Below are 24,879 nucleotides of genomic sequence, written 5' to 3' on the forward strand. Positions count from 1 at the left end.
TTTTTATCTTTTAAGCTTTTATCTAGAGGCTGATAACTTTACATCAATTGCTATAGTATCCGTCAATGCACAGTGCACATCCTTTTCTGTGTATATGTGGAAAACAAGACTGCATTGATTTAGCTTATCTCAAAGAGTTGACATAAATTAAAGATGCCAAGAAATTATATTTTTGGTTTAATCCTTTATCCAAGTGTAAGCAAAAAAAGTTTGCATCTGAACTATTTTCAGGACTGGGCAACTCATATGAAGATGACCACATCACTTCCCTTAGTATCCCATAATGCAAAGCCCATATCCTTATGAATATGCTATGCATTATGGGAAGGATCACTACCCAGACTGATGAGACCGCAATAAAGTGGGAAGGACTTCCCAAAATGCATAGCATTATACATGTCTGTAAGGATATGGGCTTTGCATTATGGGATACTAAGGCAAGTGATGTGAAATCATTAGCTTCTTTATACGAGTTGCCCAGTCCTGAAAATAGTTCAGGTGCAAACTTTGTTTGCTTACACTTGGATAAATGATTAAACCAAGAATATAATTTCTTGGCATCTTTAATTTATAGTATAACCAAGTGGAAAAACTTACAACAACTATCTCTAATCCAGAGTATTTTAACAATAAGGTGTAACACCTTCTGGCTACTCGTATATATTGAAATATGACTTCTGTATTATTTCAATCTTGGTATCACCTCTGGGTATAGCTTCCATAACACATAGCAACACATTCATCTGAAAGATTTGCGCTATGTGTTATGGGGCACTAAGGCAACTGATGTGAAATAAGCCTCTATATACAAGTAGCCTAGCGATGAAAATACTTCATGCACCTACACTTGTTTGCTTATGCATGGGGTAAAGGATTACTCCAAGAATAATTTGTCTAGTATAATGTACTTTACAGTTGGTTTAGAAAGATCTTGAAGCTCCTGAAGATTATGCACTACTAAGTTTGTGAAAAGAAGAACAATGGAGTTATAAGTAAAGCTACAAATAGGACTTGGATCAATGAGGTCATTTATGTACAGTTGGAAGAGAGTAAAGAGCCCAAGGGTATTCCAGTATGGTTGGGAAATTGAGATGAGGAGGCAATCTACCATAATATGGTGGATTGGAAACTGACAATCCAATTGTAAACAGTAAGTGGCAAACCACACGATAATAGTTTGCTGAGCTGGCTTCTGTGACAGACCCAATCAAATTCCCTACAACAACTATATAGATTTCTCCAACCATTTCCATGACTTGTATCTAAAAGTGAATGGTATCAAGCTAAGAGATAGGAGGATGTGGATCAAGAGCAGTGAAATGCATTTATGACCTCTGTGATTTTTAAGAATAAATAATGGAAAATCATATTTGAATCTTCTGACTGCTTAACAACCTTAACTAATATGGCCAACATTAATCATTGTAGATCTAACAGTACTCCATACCAACTATGATGACACTTGATATACTGTGTTAATTTAATAAATACAACTGTTATCCATATCTCTCGCCAGTTCAATCTGGCAGTGCCGTAATGAGGGAATGGCAAAAGAGGCGCCCACCACAGATGCAAAACGCATAACATTTTTGGGTTCGGGGGGGGGGAGTTAAACACTTGCCACAGGCACTTCATACCCTCGTTATGTCACTGCAATCTGATATTCTATCAAATGTCTTTGCAAAATCCAGCAATATTATCATGTAGCCATTCCCTTTATCCAATGAAGTTGTCATTACTAAGTCATGACCTACCATAACGTATTAAAATTAAAATGAAGTAGTCTTGTTTCAGACATTTTATTATAAACTTTGCAACCATTTTATGTAAAAAAAGTATGCATAAATTCACCCTCCCACTCATCCCAATGGAACATCTAAAGATAAGGAAGACCTCTTAGCAGTCTTCTCCAATTCTTCTTTATATAATCAAGGAAAATGGCCTCTCCAAGGCAGACCATCTTTAGTATGTCTCCTATGGTCTTTCATACTACCAAGTCCTGTGGCCTAGATGGTATCCATCCAGTTGTACTAAGAGCTTGTGTTTCCAGTTAACACCCATTATAGCCTTTAGAAGATATCCTGCCATCTTGCATCTTTTATCCAGCCTGTTCATAATAAAGGAGATAAGTCAGCTATCGAACTATCATATCATTGTCCTCAATACTTAAGTGATGATAGAGAAGGTCCCCAATAACCAGTTCTTCAACGAGAAACCCATTATTTAATTATAGATGTTAAGCATGGCTTCTTCCATTCTACAACAGATCTACTTTGCTAACCTTGCCCACTTTTGGACACAGGCCATGAAAAGAGCTGGAGAATCTCATGTGGTCACTCTTGATATTTCCAAGGCATTTGATTAAGTCTGGCATCACAGCCTTCTTTCCAAGTTGTCATCTCTAATCTCCCTCCTCTTGGTGAGTGGACTGCTAGCTTCCTCTCTGAATTGTTCTTTGCGTTATAGTGGATGGTTTCCTCATATCTGATTTTTTTGATGTCAGAGTACCACCAAGACTGTGCTTTCACCTACACAAATGATCTCTCACTAAAGTCTGATCCTATTCATATTTCTGCTGATGACAGTACATCCATTCCTTGTAGCTCAGATGACAAGCTTCAAGACCTATGGGAAATGCTTTAAATACTGATTTTCTAGCCATCCTCAAGTGGGATGAAGATAATAAATAAATTTTAATTTATTTATTATCTTATTTTCCAGAAGAAAGACCATGCCTTACTCTCCCTCACTTTTTTTTTTATAACACTGCCTACCAACCAAGTTTCAGCTGTTTCTTCTTGGGCTGACTTGCATATCTAGCCTATTCTAGAACAAACACATCACATCCATTGCCTCAGCAGCCTCCAAAATGCTTGGTATTCTTTCTTTGTTCTAAAACATCTTTTCTGCTCAACTGCTAACATTTGACATATCCCAAATCTACTCAACCATAGAATAGTGTTCTTACTTGTGGGACGGTAAACGTCTTCCTCAGAAGGAAGACCTCCCCAAAGGAGAGCTATTCACTGAAATAGATGACCCTTCTCTCTTAGACTCCAATCACTTTCTCATCGATTATGTTTCTGCATTATGTCTTTTCTATTAGGTATTTCAATGGATGCTGCTCCACTTAACTGGCTGCCACTATTCCTCCACATCTCTCTCTCTCTCTAATCATGTACATAATATGCAGGCAGCTGCTAATCAACATCCATATGCTATTCAGCTCCAGACTCACTGAACCAACTTCTCGTCCTCCTCATTCATTCTGTATTAGCTCAAAGTGCATTAACTATATAGATTACTGGACACAGTTGTAACAATACAATTGTCCATAGAGTGCAACCCCCTTCCCTCATTTTTCTGAAGGGAGACAGATGGGAAGAGGAAGAGGGGAATGTTCAGCTTCAGTTTTATTGCAAGGCATCCCCTTGGTCTTTCAGATCAGAAAATGAAATTTTAGTCTCGCAAGAAATGAAAAATCAATACAGCTTTCATATGGACAAATGAAAACATGCAAACGATTATGACTTTATGCAAAGTATAAAATGATTGCATAGCATCACATAAACATGGAAGTACCCAGTGGACCACTTTTGGTAAGTAGAACTGGCGCTGTGGGATGAACCAAACGGCAAGTTATGGCGCCTGATGCGAGCACTCATGAGATCCCATGAAAGGTTTGGTTGCTATAGACAACAGGACAGTGGTCATGGAAGTCAGAATCCGCTAAGGAGTGTGTAACAACTCACCTGCCGAAGCAACTAGCCCTGAAAATGGATGGCGCTCCAGCGTTGTGCCCAAAACATGCAAATGATTATGACTTTATACAAAGTATAAAATGATTGCACAGCATCGCATAAACATGGAATTATGCAATAATTTCCTTGTTTATTTAGCACTCCATGGCACATTTTACATGTTAAGGTCATTAACACGTAAAGGTCAAGGGAAACCCAAATATCATAATCACTTGAACGAGCAGCATATTTGATATTTACTGAATAGATTTTACAAGAAAAAAAAAAAAAAATGCAACATCGGTAAACTACAGTGCAAGTATCTTATATCCAAAATAGCATCCTATATCTATTAGCTATTAGTTTTCTTCATTCGTATTAGGAAGAGAATGAATTGCAAAAGACATTGCAATTCAACTTTATCCACCATTTCTTTGGTCTTCCAATTGCCTTTTAGCACTCGGTTTTTCCATTTTACTATTTAACATGCTTTTGCTGTATGATACTCATTTTTTACTGCTTGTAAAGCAAGATTTTTTGCATATATTTTTGTTGAATATATACAATTATTATTATTATTACACACACACACTATTTGGACCACTGATGGGCAGAGATGCACAATATACAGCCTCTCCCTGTCAAGTGAACTCTGTCTACTCACAATGTGGCCTATTTCCAAAAAGGGACTGGCACATGCAGTGAGTATTCCTGCTACTAAAGGATACCTTCTTATTTAGAGGAAATGCCAAATTAGACACTAGGCAGTAGATGTTCTTCATCATCTGGTGAAATACCACCACTTGGCTTATTGAAGGTCTGAAAGGGCAAATGCCATGTTTAGTCTCCAGAGCAGGGACTAGTTTCTTCCCCCTCCTCTTCTGTGCAGTGAGTGATATCCTTCAGGACCATGCCAAACATACTTAGATATCCATAACCTCCTCAATTTCAATGGTATATCAGTTAAAATGGTAGTGCTGCAGACTAGCTGCCATTTAGTGCACAGGCCTGAACCTGTCGGTAATGAGTCAAGATTCCTGATCAACTGGTATATAATCCCATTGCCATATACTCTGCCAGGTTATGCCTGGAGAGAGTCAGTGTAGTGGTATGTAGGGGGAGGGTACTGTCGGAGACACATCATGACACAGAGGATGGTTTCTCTCTGTATGGAAGTTACATCCAAGAGTCTGTCTTCTCTCACTGTACATCCCTACTATATCCTTCTGGCTAATCATGATTAAGCTTATGAAAGTTTCTGCAAATAATGACAGTAACACTGTGCTAAAAATGAATCTCCTCTCATTAACCAATCCCATCAAAAAAAAAGACACCACCAAATGGACAACATACAAACCAAGTCCGATTCTCTTCACTTAAAACTCACTTTCACATCCACTTTACTAACATCCATGGCATTAATACAAACATAAATGGTATTCACCACTTGCAGTCTTCCAGACCAAGCATCTTATTCCTGACAAGAACCCAGATTGCAGCTATCTATCATCCACATTTAACATCCAAACTAAACACCTTACAATTCTTTTGTAAAATCTGATAGCCTGTCAGAGAATGGCTAATTTAGAATCCTCTGCTTTTGGTCTTCTCTGGCTGAAGGTTTCCTTTCCCCATTTAGAAACATTCATTTGTTGCATTTAATGATATCCAAACACTGATAACCATTCAGATCTTCACATTCCTTTCTATATAACTTGCCATCTGATCTAGCTATCTGAATAACAAGCTCATCTTCCTGGATCTTAACAGTCATAATTCCAACTGGCTGTCCTATTTCACCACCACCGACCAAGCTAGACAAGGAGCAGGTCTTTGCATTAAGAAATGAATCCAACACAAATCATACACCTACCTACTCTAATTCCCGATAACCCACTTAACTTTTTAAATACTCTCTTGTTGACCAGTTCTTCCAGATATACCGATACCGTAGAGGTCCTCTCCTCTCAGCAACCTCAGACCACAATCTTGTATAAGTCTCCTCTCAAAGAACACCCCCCCCCCTCCAACCATGTATCCTCGGGAATTTCTACTCATTTCCTTGTCATCTGACAAACGCTTGCTGCGAACGAGTTATAGAAATTATTCTCACTGGCATGAAGACCTTCATCCCCAATTCAAACCATGATCCTCATCCACTTTCCAAACCCTGGTTCAATCAAAAGTGTCTCAAAGCAGTCTAAGAAAAAAAATTTAGCTTATCGCATGTGGCTCACTTCAAGAACTCCCCTTCATATTCTGCTTATACCAAAGCATGCAACATATGCAAATCAGTCATCAGTGGATCCAAATCTGATTCATAAAGGCCAAAAGGCAAAAATACTTGCCTCTTGTCCAAATGGAAGATATACCTTCTGGTTTCTTTTGAAGACCATTAGATACTTTTTGCTCTCCTGCACTTCCAGCCTCTCTCTCTCATCCTGATGGTGCCACTGTTATTTTACCTAATGATGAAGTTGACCTCTTGGCTACACTTTTCCTCAAACTCCTGCATAAACAATCAAAGGAAATCAACTTCTACCATACTGGAATCCAAGTATCATGCTGTTGAAAAACTAAAGGTTTTTCAACAAAAAAATAATTCAGAAACTATAAATAATATGGATACTAAAAAGTCTTCTGGTCCTGATGACATCTCTCCAAATGGTATACAATGGATGCCGCACATATAAATTTTTGATATGTCAGCTATCTTCTAATCCATGCTAATATTTTATAATCCAATTCCATATTTTCCAAATTATGCATCTATGCTGTATTCTGTCAAAACCTTAGCAAAGTCCAAAATTATCATGCTAAATTGCCAATCTGGTTGGCATATCCACTCTCCAGCCAAAAGGCTGCAGGCTCGAATCCCGCTGTGGGCATGGACATTTGTGATTGTCTGTAAAATATTAGTGGTGGTGATGTGCAGTACATGGCATTGGTGTAGATGATGCACAGCAGCATAGCTAAGGGGGGGGGTCTATCCCGGGTGGCACTTTGAACCTTACCCTATACGTCGTTTTGACTTTTTGTAGAATTTTTGGTGTGTACCGAGAGCAGTGGAAAACTCAGGCCCGAGTTTCTACAACGGCACTACAACTAGCAACGCCACTGATGATGAGGTTCACATTGGTGCATTGAGTGGTGGAGATGGAGAGTTGTTGAGTAAGTGCACTCCTTCAATGAATCTTTGGACTCCTTGTAGGTATCACATAATACTCATTCCCTTGTCTAACTCAATGGAAACATTAAATGAGAAACTGATCAAACAAACTTCCCTTAGTAAATCCATGCTGTTCACTGTTAAATATAGATTTTCTATCAACCCATTTGTGTTTGTAAACTCCTACCAACCTTTTCAAAATCTTCATCAATCTAGAGATATTGATAGACAATGTGATATAGATTGTGTTCTAATAAGGAATATGTTAAAAGTTTACACAACTTTTCCATTTTCAAGAAAATGTGTCTTAAAAATAAACACAACATTAATTTATTTTGATTAAAAAATAAATCTAAAAGCTTAAAAAAATTTATATGAAACAGGTTGCTAAAGAAATCATTTTTTCATATACTTTTTTTAAGCTTTTAGATTTATTTTTTAATAAAATAAAAGGGGTGACCCCATCTATGAAATATGAGTTAATTTATTTGAACAGCATCATACCTCCAATTATTCTTATAATTGCTTGGGAGTCAAGAGCTGCTCCATTTATTTTTGGGATGGAGAAAGCCAGGGAACCTACCTGTTCTAATGTCTTGCAAGTGTATGTGTGCAACTGCAAAAAAATTTGGGATGCCTGATGTAGTGAAGATATTCTTCTGTTTTGAATTCACAATCTCATTTAAGATACAAATATGGCAAATACACATCAATACTTCTTTGATGTCCAGGAGATCTTCTCTTTCTTTGTTTCTCTTTTTGAAGTTCAGCAGGTTAAAAAACTTTCAAATTTGGCAAAATTATTTCAGGCCAATGATAATGATTTTGGACTCATTTCTCATTAGTGGGTTTTCCATATACAGAGAGGGAAAGATTACCATTAGGAAGACATGTTACTAAGGTGTCTAAGGAAGGGTAAACTATTGTTATTTTCCTTCCATCATAAACTGGATTCTTGGATGTAGATTATAGAGGTGACTAAGAAAAGAGTAATGTATCTGAACCATGAGGCCAAATAGAGAACACATTATTTGCATATCTCAGCCAGATCGAATGCGTGAGAAGGGCTGAATCCATGGCTTGTTTTTCAAAATTTTCCATGTAAAAATTGGCAAGAGAGAGAGGGTCATCCCATAGCAAATTTCCTGTTTGTAAATTTTGTTCTTCTGAGAAAAACAACCAGAATTGATGGGAAATATTTTAGGAAAATTTGGAGAAAAGCGCAAAGCTATTAAAATGTAAGAAAGCTAGTGTAAAACTAGTTAAACAAAACTCATGGGAAGACTTTGGTAAGAACAGAGAAAATAAATATCAAGAAGGTGGCAAAATATTCTGTAGGTTGTTGAAGAAGCTTAAGAATGGAGGAAAGAGTGCTGTAAAAGGAATCAGAAATGATAAAGGTGACATGAAAATGGGAGAAAAAGATATCCTTCAAGTATGGAGTAATTACTTAAAAAAAAATTGCTAAATGAAACAATCAGTGATATCACAGTGGTAAAAAAACACTCAACAGGCATACATATCCATACTTGAAGTAGAAAAAGTCAAAGGCTTGAAATGTGGAAAGGCAGCAGGAGTAGATGATATTCCACCAGAAATGCTGAAGTATAATGGTATAAAAGTCTTATAGTGGCTGCACTGCATAGTTCAGAAGGCCTGGACAGAGGGACGAATTCCAGATGATTGAAGTAGCTCTCATAGTACCCAAATATAAAAAGGGAAATAAAACTGAATGTGAGAATTACAGGTATTTCTCTTCTTAATGTTCCTGATAAGATTTATCCAAGTATACTTGAGAAACTGTTGAGAAGGATTGTGGAAGGGAAGCTTAATAAAGAACAAGCTGGATTCATGCCAAATAGAGGCTGTCAGGTTCAGATTTTCACTTTACAACAAATAGTTAAAAAATCATGGGAATATAACAAAGATCTGTATTTAAGTTTTGTAGATCTGGAAAAGACATATGACAAGGTTTGCAAAGAGAGAAGCTATTCAAAATGCTAGAGTTTTGTGGTGTGAATGGGACATTTTATCAAGCGATGCTTAGTCTTTATTCGAGTCAACAGTTAGAAATGAAGTAAAAGAAGATGATTTAATGTTAAATCTGGTGTCAGACAAAGACGTACATTATCCCTTCTGTTATTCATTATCTATATGGATCAAAAACCTGATATCAAAATTGGAGATGTTAATGTCAGCTCTTTGCTTTGTGTGGATGATGTTATACTTCTAAATAAATTTGCTACAAGTCTGCAAGATTCCCTGACTAAATTGAATAACTATTATAATAGATATGGTATGAAGGTCAGCAACAAGACAAAAACAATCAAAATAGGCAGAAGCATTGTGAATGGAGTACCTATAGAACAAGTAAAACATTTCAGCTACTCAGGCACAATTTTTAATGAACATGGTAAATTAAATATGAAAATAGACAATGGAATCAACAAAGCTGGTATGGTAGGAAGTCAAATGAATAAATTTATATCGAATAAGAGAGAAATTAGTCAAAACACTAAATTATCTTATACAAGAGTTCAAACCAAATTTAACTTATGGATCTGAGAGCTGGTTTAGAAATAAAACACTTGACCAAAGACTAGAGACTGCAGATATAAGAGTCCTGAGAAAGATTAGGGGTATGAACAGACGGAATCAATGGAACTATCGTATTAAAAATGAGGATTTTAGCAAAGAACTTGACATTGTTAACAGTCAAGAATGTGTTAGCAGAGCTAATCTCGGGTGGTATGGTCACTTAAACAGAATGGGAGAGGAAAGATTAGCACAACAAGTAATGTTGGAGTCTTGACAGGTAACAGATTGACTTGGAAGAAAATTGCACATAGGAAGTTAGTAATGATGTAAATTTCATGTAGCACTATCTTATCCTGTACCCCCCCCCCCTTGAGGGTACATATCAGGAATTTGATGATAGGAAAGGAAAAGAGATCTATTACATCCAGAAGGAAAAAAACTTTTTTTAAGAGCATTAAGGTGTCATTTAAGTGAATATTGGTAAACAGTGAGGTGATGTCAAAGCTTACCAATATATCTGTATTATTCAGTTAGATTTTCAATCAGGTTTTGATCAGAAAAAATAGCCAGGTCTTTAGGAAAGTACAACAGCTTTTAATCCCCACTGGAAAGTACCCTTATCTGTTCTACCAAAGATCAGCTTCCTCCTCTCTCTCTGTGCCTAGGGTATATAAAGTACCCTGTTTGTGCAAGTTGGCTAACTTTGGACAGACAGGTAGATCATCGACCATCCATTTAAAAGAAGGTCAGATTGAGTATGATCAATCTGGCCCTGTAGACCATGTATTTCATAAAACCCACAAGATCTCCTGAAAGAAATCCACCATAGCAAATTTAAAAAGGAAATACTTTCTTAGAATGTGCAGTGGCACTCGGAAATCAAAATCAAAATTTAAATAAATACAGATACATAAAACTTCCCAAAATTTCATCATCATCACAAACCATGGGCACACTGCCCGTTGATGTTCGATGCCTCCTTCGCTATCTTCCCAATATTTGGGAAACATTAATTGTCAGAGGTCCTACTTTACATCCTAGGCCACCTAGATAGGACTTTAGAGTCACTACGTGTTTCATTTAATATTGTATTGCTTTTGTGTGTGTGTGTGTGTGTGTGTGTCAAGAATTATTTGTAATCCCTGAGAATGTCTCAGTGACAGATGGAAAGCATTAAAATTTGTTTTTATTTAACCCTTTCATAGTGCTGTAAACATTCCATTTAACTTCAAACATGAAATTCACAAACCAATCTTGAAACATTTTACACAATTACTGCACACCTTTCAATTATTACTATTAAAAATCACTGGGGGTAAAGACACTCATTATGCAATATTCTCAGGATAGACGAGTGGCATCATTTAAGTCCACCAAGGCATTGGATCCAAATAAATGTTAGACAATCTTTCAATGCTATGCATCCTGTTCATCCTTCATAATGTCCTTTTAGGCATCTTTTTCCAGAGGAGGCCAGTTTTATTAACACTGAAGGTAAATAATCTTAGACAAGTTCTTCAAAATTTCCTACAATTTTTTTAGCTGCAGCTTTATCTCTTAATGCTGGCTCCCCAATGCCTCATAAATGGTTTGATTCCAGGTTCCATTCTTAAAATATCTAAACCATCCATAACTTGGATGCTCTTTTCTGGTGTTTAAATTTTATTTTCAAAATGTATAGTCTACTTGGTTCATTTTCCTTGTTTACTTGTTTTATTTATACATCCTTATCAACACTATTCTCTTACTGCATGTTATCAACTGTATCAACTTGGCTCCAAATATTTGTATCCTTGCCTTACAAAAATGTACAACCAGACACATCTCTTAAATTACTCTTCAGTATTAAAATTTAAATAAAATAAAATTTTAAATCTGAGACTGACATGAAACCTGAGCTACCAAAAATCCACATACTATTTTTGTTAAATTGGTTATTTTTGATGTAGTGTTAATGATTGAAGATTGAAGCTTGTGAGAACTAGGATCCAGAGTTGGGTTGACAACAATGGTATAGCGCCTCCGTAGCGCAATTGGAAGAACGACGGTACATTGCGCCCTTCGATTGGAATAGGCCTAAGTTCGATTCTCGTCGCGACGGGAGGGATCTTTATCTGGTCGATTTCAATCGATGGTGAGTTAGCCGATCTCATACGGAGGTAGCAGGGTTTTTTCTCCCGGAAGCTCGGGTTTTTCATCCCGCATACATACAAATCGGCCCTTCAGAACACGCGCAATTTACAGACAAAAAAAATTACTAGTTGTGGTGGTGTTGGAGGTGGGCGGTAGATGGCGTTGATTCGTAGTAGAGGTAAGATGTAGAGACAGTTGAAGATGTCCTCCCGCGATGAGTCTTCGGACTCCTTGGAGGTATCAGGAATAATAATAATAATAATAATCTTTGATGGACAGCATGGATTTGCTAAAGGGAGGTCGTGTTTTAGTAATCTACTTATTACAATAAAGTGACTGCTTCCTTGGACAGAGGAGAAGGATACACAGTAATATACTTGGATTTTGCAAAAGCTTTTGATAGAGTACCTCATGATAAGTTGACAGTCAAACTAGAGCAGATGGGGTTGGATATTAGATTAGTGCATTGGATTGGAGACTGGCTATCTGATAGGTATCAACAAGTTGTGTATGGGGGTGCAATATCCAGGAAAAGGAAAGTCACTAGTGGAGTGCCTCAGGGATCTGTTTTAGGGCCATTACTATTTAACTTGTATATTAATGATATTGGCGAAGATTTGAATGGAGATATTCAGTTGTTTGCAGATGATGCAAAGTTGGGACGAACCATAAAGAGTAGTGAAGATGTTGTGGCCTTGCAAGAAGACTTGAATAAATTGAGTGATTGGGCAAGCAAATGGGGATGCGAGTTCAATGTTGCAAAATGTAAGGTTTTAAAATTTGGAAAACAAAGATGGGATGCAGAATTTATGCTTGGTGAGAATATATATTGTTGGAAGTAGAGGAAATAAGAGATCTGGGAGTGATAGTGGATAAGGATCTAAAATTGAGGGGACACATCGCCAAAAAGAAAATTCCCAGAAACACAAAGACTTCTGGGAATGATGAGGAGGACACTGACGTGTAGAAGTAGGGAGATTCTTGTTCCATTGTATAAGGCTTTGATTAGGCCACACATGGACTATTGTGCCCAGATTTGGTCACCTGGTTTTCAGAAGAATGAAGAGATGTTGGAAAGGGTCCAAAGGCGACTGACTAAGGTAGTTTCTGACCTCTGGAATGTCGAGTATGAGGAAAGATTGAAAAGATGTAATTTGCAGAGTCTAGTGGAGAGAAGGAAGAGGGGAGATATGATAGAGACCTACAAGTTGGTAAGGGGTTGTTATAGGATCAATGGTGGAGAAGTTCTACAGAGAATAGTGGGAGATCAGGGGAGAACCAGAGGTCATACCTGGAAACTGTATAAAGAGGGTGTGAGTAGGGGAGTGAGAGGCAGGTTTTTTTCGTGCAGAGTTGTGAATGATTGGAATACCTTGCCTGAGAGTGTGGTGTCTGCAAGGAGTTTGAATGTGTTTAAGACCCGGTATGATGAGATGTGTGTGAGATAAAAGGACCTCCTAGATGAGTCTTTGACTCCATGAGGTCTTGTTTAATAATAATAATAATAATAATTTAATAATAATAATAATAATGCTTTCTCCTTGCACGAGTTCAAAACTTAAATTTTTGTCCTTCAATTTTTTTTTTTTTTTTTTTTTTTTTAGAATTGCAATTTTTCACTAATATGCTCAATCTAAGACAAGTATTTTGCTAAGTCCAATGTTTGATCATCGCCATCAAATTCCTGACATGTACCCTCAAGGGATGTACAGAATACGATAGTACTACATGAAACTTACATCATTACTAACTTCCTGTCTACAATTTTCCTCCAAATCAATCTGTTACCTGTCAAGACCCAAACATTATCAGATCTTATATTTCTGTCTTCTAAGGCAGTGCTTCGTAAACTTCTGGATGTCAGGGCCCCCTTTGGAAAAATTAAAATATTTCATAATAAATTTAGTTTAATCCTTTATCCAAGTGTGGGCAAACAAAGTTTGCACCTGAAAGTATCTTCAGGACTGGGTTAAGGTGGTACAACACCAGGGCAACTCGTTGCAAAGGTGGAGCAAGCTACCAACACTCCTATCTCAGTATCTCCTATAATGCAAAACACATCTCCTTGCGGATATGTCTAATGTTATGCATTAAGGGAAGGGCCACTACCCAGACTAGTTTTGACCTTTATTGAGGTCTCTTCAGTGGGAGCCAGGCCCAAGTGGAGATATCAGGCAGAAGCATTAGCAGGTCATCTCTACCTATAGGAATTGCCAATTGGTGTGCCACCCTTTTTTAATAATTTACTCTGGATTTAGAGAAAGATGTTGAAAGATTATTTTTCACTTGGTTAGAGTATAATAAATTTAGTTTAATCCTTTATCCAAGTGTGGGCAAACAAAGTTTGCACCTGAAAGTATCTTCAGGACTGGGTTAAGGTGGTACAACATCAGGGCAATTCGTTGCAAAAAACTTTCAACATTTCTCTAAATCCAGAGTAAATCATTAAAAAAGGGTGGCACACCAATTGGCAATTCCTATAGGTAGAGATGACCTGCTAATGCTTCTGCCTGATATCTCCACTTGGGCCTGGCTCCCACTGAAGAGACCTCAATAAAGGTCGAAACTAGTCTGGGTAGTGGCCCTTCCCTTAATGCATAACATTAGACATATCCGCAAGGCGATGCATTTTGCATTATAAAAGATACTGAGATAGGAGGGTTGGTAGCTTGCTCCACCTTTGCAATGAGTTGCCCTGGTGTTGTACCATCTTAACCCAGTCCTGACGATACTTTCAGGTGCAAACTTTGTTTGCCCACACTTGGATAAAGGATTAAACTAAATTTATTATACTCTAACCAAGTGAAAAATAAACTTTCAATAAAATATTTCATGCCCCTCCCCCTCAAAAAAAAATTGTAATATAAACTTATATTATTATAATATTTACTTTCTTTATATTCATTACAAAACATACACAGCGAATATTGTAAAAATCAAATGCAAATATTACATTTTCAGCATCTTACATACACATTTGACATGGCACATCATCTCATTTTTATATAGATAGATATATTGTTATTGTACATTTGCAGTATAAACACATGAAACGTAAAACGATTAGTAATAAAGAAAGAATTAAAAACATAAAACAAGTTTAACAATTTAATGTGATGGATGTGTTTCAATACTACTACACACAAAGACCCAGAGGAAGACGAAGATTATAGGTGGATTGATACAGTAAAAAGTGCTTTAGAACAACGCTTCCCAAACTGTGGGCTGCAGCCCTTTGGGGACCATAGGTTTTGTTGAGGGGGGGGGCTTGAAATAATGAAAACAAATTGAAAATATTTTAAGACTAATTAAATTTTTTTTTTTTAATCTTAAAAGAAATGTATTTAATTTGTATGATTTCTTTTTTGTTATTTTTATATTTTAATAGAAAAAAAAATCACATTGGCTAGGGTTCACAAAGTTTGCTTCCTGTATATTTCAGCACTTAATGAATATTAGTAAATATATGCTTATTCATATAAGTTTCATTTCAAAGCAGAACTCTTAAGAATTGCAGTTTCAAATATTTCACTTGATATTGACTTGCATTCTTTCATTTATTTCTATAATTCATTTTTGGATTTAATGAATTAACATTCTAAATCATTATATATCCTGTTTCTCAATAAGATGTATACTACTAAATTCTATACTGCTAAACTGCTTGCTATCAATGATAAACACTCCACAAACATATGGGAAAACAAAAACTTTTCTATGGTCAAATTCTACTTTTACTCAGATTATCTCCAAACACTGATCAAAGTTTATATGTACAAAAAAGTATGTGGGTGTACACACACTGTCTGGACTATTAAAGGTCCTCCCAAATCTAAAATGAAAACCAATTTTATATTTCTAGTAACACATAATACACAGCTGTGCTAAAATCATTCCTATTAAAAAATAAAAATAAATAAAATAATTCTAAATACCTGTTATGCAGTTGAAAATACCTATTATTTTCAACTGCATAATCAAAACTGTTTAGTTTATAGCAGTTTTCAACTGTTATGAACTAAAATCAAAAGGATTTTAGGATAAAAGCAAAGTATGCATTAAAGAATTTGAGAAAATAGTTACATAGTTGTAACTAATGAGAATACAACTAACAGAAATTATTTCAATCTAAAAAAAATATGCAAATCTCTCTTTAAAAATAGCCATTTATGAAACCTAGTGAGACTCACTGTGCATGCTCATGTAAAAGGAATTACAACACTGTGATCCTTCAATTAACAGGCCACCATAGGAAATCAATTTACTATTCAACTAAATGGTGGCATGAGTTTTTCTGTTGTTTTGTTTTTTGTGAATTCTATCCAAGAAAAAGTTTTAAGTCTATAGTACATTAAGTCTGTGGATGGGCTATGAGATAGATAATCCAGAAATCCTGTTCTAGAAACCAAAGCATGGAATTTCATTTCACTCCTCCAGTAAACAGGGTTGTAGTCTTACAGTGCAATGAAATTCATGACATGCAATAATAAATTTAGTTTAATCCTCTATCCAAGTATAAGCAAACAAAGTTTGCACCTCGTGTTGCACTACTTTACCTCAGTCCTGAAGATATTTTCAGGATCAAACTTGGTTTGCTTACACTTGGATAAAGGATTAAACTAAATTTATTATAGTCTAACCAAGTGAAAAATAAACTTCCAACATCTTTCTCTACATCCAGAGTAATTCAATAATAAGGTGGTACACCTGTTGGCAACTCCTATAAGTAAATATGACCTCTCCTATTGCTTTTGCCTTAGTATCTCCACGTTTGGATCTGCCTCCCACTGACGAGACCTCAATAAAGGTGGAAACCGGTCTGGGTAGTGGCCCTTCCCTTAATGCATAGCAGTATACATGTCTGCAAGGAGACAAGGAGATGTGCTTTGCATTATGGGAGATACTGAGACAAGGAGTGATGAGAGCTTGGTCCAACTTAGCTCGGAGTTGCTGGTGTTGCACTACCTACGTCAGTCCTGAAGATATTTTCAGGTGCAAACTTTGTTTGCTTACACTTGGATAAAGGATTAAACTAAATTTATTATAGTCTAACCAAGTGAAAAATAAACTTCCATCATGACATGCAAAGACAATATGTGCACAGGAGTCACATCCATGACCTACTGGTTGGAAAACATATGCTATCTACTCAGCCAACCAAGCATGCTTGTGCTATGCAGTGCTTAGCTGACTGTAACATGCTATGTCAAGGGTCTTAGCATTTTAGTCCATTCAAAGGTGGGGGGGGGGTTGTTCATGAGATATGTATTTTCGATTTTATATATATAAAACCATGAAAAATACAGATCTCTAAGTTTTGACTGAAAAACATAAACAAATAGTAAAGCCTTGTAAAGATATGAAGAATATTGGAAATGTTCACTGAGTATAAACTGTTTGACTCAAAACATGAATGTCAAGGGAATAATATGTTAATTCCCCCCCCCACCGTAAAGTTTTTTAAATAGGCAATTAAGACACAATCAAATTCTTTTCTCTTTTCTATTATAACATTATCATTCCTACAAATACCTCATGAAGTCAAAAACATGGGAAATAATGAAGACAAGGAAGTTACTTGTTTTCATTATTTCTTCATTATGTCTTCAGATAAGGCAGTGAGTGCACACTGTGTGCACTCACTGCCTTATCTGATATATTTCACTAACCCACCACTTTCCCCACAAAAATCTATGCCTCAATTATTTACTCAACAGCTTTCAAGGGATAGTACCAATTTCAGGATGTTTATCCTTTCCTTTAACTTGTTGAAAAACATCCCAGATATACAAATCAAGAAGCTTATTAGAAAGATCTGTTGTCATCCCTTTTATTTACCAAGCTTTGCAAATTACATTCCCTGAGCATATCTTCAGTCAAATGTCTAGTTTCTCACCTCTGAACACTAAAGGATTGCTCATCTCCTCAAAGTCCAGGCAACCAAATCAATGCTTGAGTAGATCTGTTCAAAATTGCCAAGTTCCTTAAACTTCAACTCCCTATGCATTTCAATTAAATACAAAGCCTTGCATTTAATTGAATTGGCATTTCCACTTTTCTTCGACACCCCTCCCCCCCATATGAAGTATGTTTATTGTTTTATGAGCCACGACACCAACATCATTCTATCTTTATGGAGGTGCCAAATAATAACATTAAAAACTCATTATAAATTAGTTTTCAAATAAAAATTGATGGGATGAAAAAATTAAAATGAAACCAAAATTACTGACTGATCAGAAAATGATATAAGAATATTTAACAATTAAAAAAAATACTGTCAGAAAGATGAAGTAATTAAAACTTTTGAGATCATTTATCAGCATCTCTATTAAAGTTTAATAACTTAAGTTTAATCACTATTTATCAGCATCACTATCCAACCTATGCTTTGAAAGAGGCACACTATACCTATTTCTCTATTTGTAGGGAAACTTGTTAATTCATTCCTACACTATTTCATATTCAATGTTAAATTAGGATATTATCATGGCAAGTTCGCATACGGTAGAAAATCTTCCAGTCGGAATTGCAAAATATCATATTTGTGACAGCTCACTAACCTAATACGAGTGTCCGAAGTAGAATGGAAAATAGAATTGAAGAAACCAGAGTACAGCAATCATGCTCCATAAGAATGTTGAATATATATTTATTATACACTATTTCCTTTTAATCATAGATTCCAACTAGTGACCTCAGCTATCTCGAGAAACGATGACATTGCGATTTCGAATCAATTATAATAATATAACCAACCTTTTAAAATCTCTCATAAGTCTTCGTCTTGCTGGAGTAGACATTCCTTGAAAACAAAAGCTTTCTTTAAAAAAAAAAATAAGTAGGAGTTATTTTGACTCCAGTTAACCAAGCAACCGTGAACACAAGTATAGCACACCCAACATCGAATAGAAAGACACAATGTACTACGAGTTTCTACTACGGATCCGAGTGATTCTACAGAATTACGTTGTTATCCGGGAATGAAATGACGTCATTGTACTATTCATTTTTGACAACATTTATGTATACGTAGTTACAAAAATTGTCAGCAGGGGATCAAAACTGAGATCACTTGTAATTGATTATTTTAAAGACAACAACCTAAAATTCTTTACTAAAATAAAGTGCCAAAAGGCTTCACTTCGACGATGCAAATTTATAAAAATTAAGTGGATATTAAATCCACCATTATTTCAAAGCAGAATATAGAAACTATAAAAGTTTCGTATGAAATTTGGCCAGAGAGCTTACGGGAATAGAATACACATGCTGATATATACGAGTTGCCCTAGCCGGACTTTATAGGAGAGATGATCGCTAGGCCAAGCATCCATATATTTCCCTCCTATTGGTTCATTTTGAAAAGGTTTCACTGGCTTCACAGCTTTTTCAAACTGGTCGGTTATCGTCAGAGACCACTATTTAAGTAAAGGATCCTTCTCAAAAATTAGGCGCTCCCAGGAACACTCCTTACAAATGACCGAAAGATTGTCCAACTCAGCTTTGGTTCCACTCAGTGACAGGCTCAACCTACCACTGAGCAGAACCGCTCAGATTCCATGGAAAAGCATCCATCGACAAGGTCCCACACGGGCCATGCCGGAAAGCACTCTCCCTGGAGACTCAAAGTGCTCTCTCAAGGCAAATCCCCCAAAAATCTAAGTTGCTCCCCCCTCACCGGAAGTTAGACTCGGAAAAAACCTAAGAAAGCAAAAGTCTCAGTACTAAGGAACTTGAAACATCGGAGAGATGTATTTTTCGTAAGCTGTCGGTCGGTGCGTAAAAGTATTTACTAAAATAAAGAGTCAAAAGGCTTCACTTAGGCGATGCAAATTTATAAGAAATTAAGTGGATATTAAATCCAGCATTATTTCAAAACAGAATATAGAAACTATAAAAGTTTCTTATGAACATCTCTCCTATAAGGTCCGGCTAGAGCAACTCGTAAATATCGGCGTGTGTATTCTATTTCGTAAACTCCCTGGTCAAATTTCATAGGACAATTATATAGTTTTTATATTCGTCTTTGAAATAATGCTGGATTTAATATCCACTTAATTATTATAAATTTACATCACCGAAGGGAAGACTTTTGGCTCTTTATTTTAGTAAATACTTTTACGCACCGTCCGAGCATTCGCTTGCGAAAAATACACCTCTCTAATGTTTCACGTTCCTTAGAACTGAGAGTTTTTGCTCTCTTAAGGTTTCTGCCTAGTCTCTGATAAAAATCAATCAGTTTGAAACAGCTGTCAGGCCAGTGAAATCTTTTCAAAATGAACCTATAGAAAGGGAATATATGGACACCTGGGCAAGCGATCATCGCTCCTATAAGGTCCAACTAGGGCAACTCGTAAATATCGGCGTGTGCATTCCCGTAAGCCCTCTGGTTAAATTTCATAGGAAACTTTAATAGTTTCCATATTCGGTGTTGAAATAATGCAGGATTTAATATCCACTTAAATAAACCTAAAAATTTGTGGGCCACTTTATATTCGGCTTTGAAATAATGTTGGATTTAATATCCACTTAATTTTTATAAACCTAGAATTCTTTTGGGCCATATACTGCACAGGAATTTCATATGTATATATATACCTGTGCAGTATAACCATGATGTTAAAAAACCAAATAGCCTTTAATAAAATGTAATATTTTGAGTAAAGAATTAATTAATTTTTTTAATTAAAAAAAAATCAGCTAACGCCTTTTATTCCCGTATAGAGAGTAGGCGAGGCCATTTTAGCCCTAATCTAACTTTTGGAAACTGAGTGGGCAGTTCAGTCTCCACTGGTACCCAATCAGAGACAACTCACCCAAGACTATCACTAATTAAGCGGAATTCAGTGAAGAGAGACGATTCAACAAGTAGCGCCATCTCGTGCTCCCTAACACAATATATTTAATGTCTGAAAATAGTGTGGGTTCTACGGTCGATTTTCTTGAGTTTACGGTACGAAAAACCGACTTTCCGGGAGAAAAATCCCGTTTGCTTGTGCCAGATCGACCAACTAGTGAACGGTCGAAAAAAGGATTAGAAAAATTTCCTCTAGTCGTCAACTAGATTCGAAACAAAGTCTTCCTTCGTGCGGTGAAGCACTGTAGTGCGCAAACGCCACATCCACTGAGCTACACAGGCTCTGTGCTATGAATAAATAAATAAATAAATGCTTTTTGTTCCTGAAGTGAGCAGTCGCTCTCTCCCTTTTCAACCATATATTTTTTTTTATAAAATGCGGTAGTAAGCCTATACATCTCACCTCCTCGACAGTTACATATGGAACACATTTTAATGATAAATTCCAGGATAAAAAAAAGAAGGAAAAAAAACATCTGACGCAGTTCTTGATGACCCCGGGTCATCAAGAACTGCGTCAGATGTTGGGGATACTGGGGATCAGGCGACAAGTAGGCTACAGGACCTAGCTCTCCTTGCTGGGCAATCAGGCAGGAAGCTGAAAAGCGACTGAAAGAAACCAAACGTAAAAAATAGATGTAGAAGAAAACAGAGAAATTATGAAATGTTTTTTTACAGATCAACACCAGAAAAACGAGGTTTCAGAAAGCGTATGCATTTAATTTGGAAACAAAAATTCCCAGAATCTGCAATAACAGAACAAAGACTTATGGACCAAAAGAATTTCATTTTTCGTAATAAAATATTTACTGAAATTGAGCTGCAAGAGTTACGTATTAAACCAACAGCTCCAGTAACAGAAAATCATCATCAGGAGGTAGCTATATCAAACTTTGGAATTCAACTTAGTAAACATCAAGCTGACGACACACCTCAGAATATATTGACAGAAGAGCAGTGTAAAATGAAATGAGGGATATTCAAACATATGAACTTCATAAATGACCGTATAAGACTACCACTATTAAAAGCTTTACAAAACTCTAAGCTAAAACAGCTCCTCTCAGACGCAAATGCTGTAATTGAAACCATCACAACCAACAGTATAAATGAAACAAATCAGCTCCTATACTGCACAGCCTATATCATTTCAGTGAAGCTTGGTTGCAAACCGAAAGGGCAAAAGCCAAGGATGAAACAATCCGGTTACAACGAAAGATCAACAGGCTTCGAGTTAATTTAAGCAACTTCAAGGGTTTTAAAGGACGGTTGAAAAATAATAACATCAAAAACAAACTGATTAACACATATAATTTGGCCAACAAAACAATTGCTGAAGTGACCGAAGAGCTAAAACAAAGAAATACAGCGACTGCACAGAAAATTAAAAGATATGAAGCAAGAATAAACCAATATGTACAAAATAGCAAATTCCACAGAACCAACGTCAGTTCTAACAGCCTCTCCATTGAAATACAAATGCAAACAATAATTCACCCCAGAAAAGAAGAAACATTCAAATTTTGGAAGTCAATCTGGGATAATCCTATTGAACACAATAAAGATGCTTCATGGATTAAGGGAATAGAATCAGAAATGAAACAAAAACAAATGCAAAATGTCATTATCACTAAAGAAATGGTCAGTGCTCAAGCTAGAAAATTAAAAACTGGAGTGCACCTGGCAAAGACGAACTACATAGATTTCGGTTAAAACATCTGACCAGTCTACATGATCGAATGGCAGAACAGTTTAATTATTTGTTGCAGTCAGGCTCAGTGTAAGACTGGATGATATCTGGGCGCACTTTTCTCTTCATGAAAGATAAGGATAAGAATGCAGACCCAAGTAACTATCGTCCAATAACATGCCTACCAACTATGCTTAATCTGTTCACTCCAATCATAGCAAATTCGATATACCACTACTTATCAGATAATCACATTTATCCGATTGAACAAAAAGGTAATTTTCATAAATCTAGAGGAACAAAAGACCAGATCCTTATTAATTAAAATGATTCTCAGGTTCTCAAAAAGACGAAAAACTACTTTAAACATGGCATGGGTAGACTACAAGAAAGCATTCGATTCTCTTCAACACTCTTGGATCCTAAAATCACTAAAAATATTTGGAATTAGTAAAAACATATGTTCGTTTCTGGCAACTGCTATGAAATTATGGAAAACAACATTAATAGTGATTAATGAACGATTTGAAGATATCAGCATTAAACGTGGAATTTTCCAAGGTTAGGAAAATTGCAATGGTGACAAGATTCCTTGTCACCATTGCAATTCAACATTTCTTTGATACCGTTGTCTACGATTCTCAAGAAAACAAATCTTGGATATGAAATTCCTAAATGTAATATTAAAATTTCCCATCTGTTGTATATGGACGACTGGAAGCCATATGGAAAATCGGCCCCGCAAATAGATTCTTTATTGAACACAGCTCGTATTTTCAGTCAGGACATCAAAATGGAATTTGGTTTAGATAAATGCTCAATTTTATCTATTAAACCCAGAAAAAATTAATGACACTAGCAATTTTAATTTTGATCAAGAGAAATATATAAAAGAAATTTCAGCTGACGAACACTATATATACCTAGGAATATTAGAAGCCAATGATATTCTCCACTCGAAAGTTAAACAATAGGCAGCATCAAAATACATCAAAAGAGTTAGAAATATTCTGAAAACAAAACTAAATGGATTAAACACAATTAGAGCAATGAATTCTTGGGCTATACCAGTGATCCGATACACAGCTGGCATAACAAATTAGACAAAAGAAGACCTGGATAAACTAGACCGCAAAACTAGAAAACTAATGATTATGCGTCATGCATTATATCCACGAAGTGATGTTGAGCGGTTGTACCTACCGAGGAGAATAGGTGTACTGGGTCTGCTGCAAGTGAGACAGACTGTGGAAGAAAAGAAATTGGTTTAAGAAATTATATCGACAATAGCTCTGAGCCAATGCTCCAAGAAATTACACAAGACGGCCTTCTTAAAAGCAACAGGAAACAAATCCGATTACAAAAAGGAACAACAAAATATCCAATATGTGCTCTGGAAAAATAAACCCTAGCATAGCCAATTTCTTTGAGATACTGAGGACAAAATTGACGTGAACAAGACATGGCAACGGCTACAACACCAATACATTAAAAAAGAAACCGAAGGATTTATTCTAGCAGCTGAAGAACAGGCATTACAAACTAATGCAATCAAAGCAAAAATTTTCAACATCAATAATAACAGCAAATGCAGATTATGCGATCAGAAAGATGAGACTATAGAACATCTAATCAGTGCCTGCCGAAAAATAGCTCAAACTGACTATAAGTACCGCCATGATCAAGTGGCCAAAATAGTTCATTGGCATGTATGCAAAAAATATTGCTTCCCAACTTCTGATAACTGATGGCAGCATAAAATAGAGACAGTATTGAAATACGAAACAACAAAAATCTCTGGGACTTTCGAATACAAACTGATCGACATTTGGAACACAATAGACCTGACATTACAATTATCGAACATCGACAGGTTTGGATTATTGATATTTCAGTACCCAGTGATAACAACATCAACAACAAAGATCTGGAAAAAATTACTAAATATCGAGATCTGGCAGTCGAAGTTGGCTGACTGTGGCTTAAACACACTAAAGTCATTCCAATAGTTATCGGTGCACTTGGTGCAACTTCAAAGAAGCTGTCCAACTATTTACAGCAATTAAAAATCAATGAAGTGACCTCATGTGACCTACAAAAAACAGCATTACTTGGAACAGTCCATATTTTAACGCTACCTGACGGACTATTCTTAGATTCTTGGGTAGAATCTAAATTGTTTTGAATCACCAGTCTAATTTTATTTATATGACATCTTGTTTTGACTGAGTATCAATTATGTGAATAAAATAATAATAATAATAATAATAATAATAATAATAATAATAAACAGACCGAAGTGAAAAAAAGCAAAAAACTTTCAGCATAACCAAAATGGCTAACATTAACATCTTGAAAAAAAATCAAAAATCTTCTGGTTATTTTTAATTGAACTGGATAAAACCTCTGGCTTTTTATGCTTACACTTCATTCTCATATTCAGATGGCACTATTTAATATCAACTAAAGATAGGATTCATCTCTTGGCATCAGTCTTCTCTTCTCTAACTCTTGTGTTTTACACATGACCATGGAAAATCTATTATTCTTTTACCATGAATATGTTACTTTATGATTTCCATGATCTTTCACCAGAAATGTATCAGAAAAACCTACGCTACTTTGGATACCAATTTATCGAGACATACCTACTTGGTAATAAACATGTTAAAGAGCCCCCCCCCCCCACCGAAAATCATGGTTTTTCATGTAATTAATATAAATGATGCACGAAGTAGATAGTCTTTGT

General features: G+C 36.0%; 1 protein-coding gene across 1 annotated transcript in view; it reads right to left on the bottom strand.

The window, feature by feature from the left end:
- Window positions 1-18,545, bottom strand: part of LOC150104863 (ubiquitin-conjugating enzyme E2 A-like) — a 78,321-nt gene extending 59,776 nt beyond the window's left edge. The window contains exon 1 of the mRNA XM_090396022.1: window positions 18,340-18,545. Coding sequence (XP_090252148.1) covers window positions 18,340-18,383 — 44 coding nt within the window. The 5' untranslated portion in view covers window positions 18,384-18,545. The remainder of the gene's footprint in view (window positions 1-18,339) is intronic.
- Window positions 18,546-24,879: the final 6,334 nt, after the last annotated feature.

The sequence above is a fragment of the Typopeltis vanoorti genome, chromosome 7 (assembly GCF_054136105.1).
Source record: "Typopeltis vanoorti isolate ZY-2024b chromosome 7, IOZ_Tvanoo_1.0, whole genome shotgun sequence".
NCBI classification, from domain to species: domain Eukaryota; kingdom Metazoa; phylum Arthropoda; class Arachnida; order Uropygi; family Thelyphonidae; genus Typopeltis; species Typopeltis vanoorti.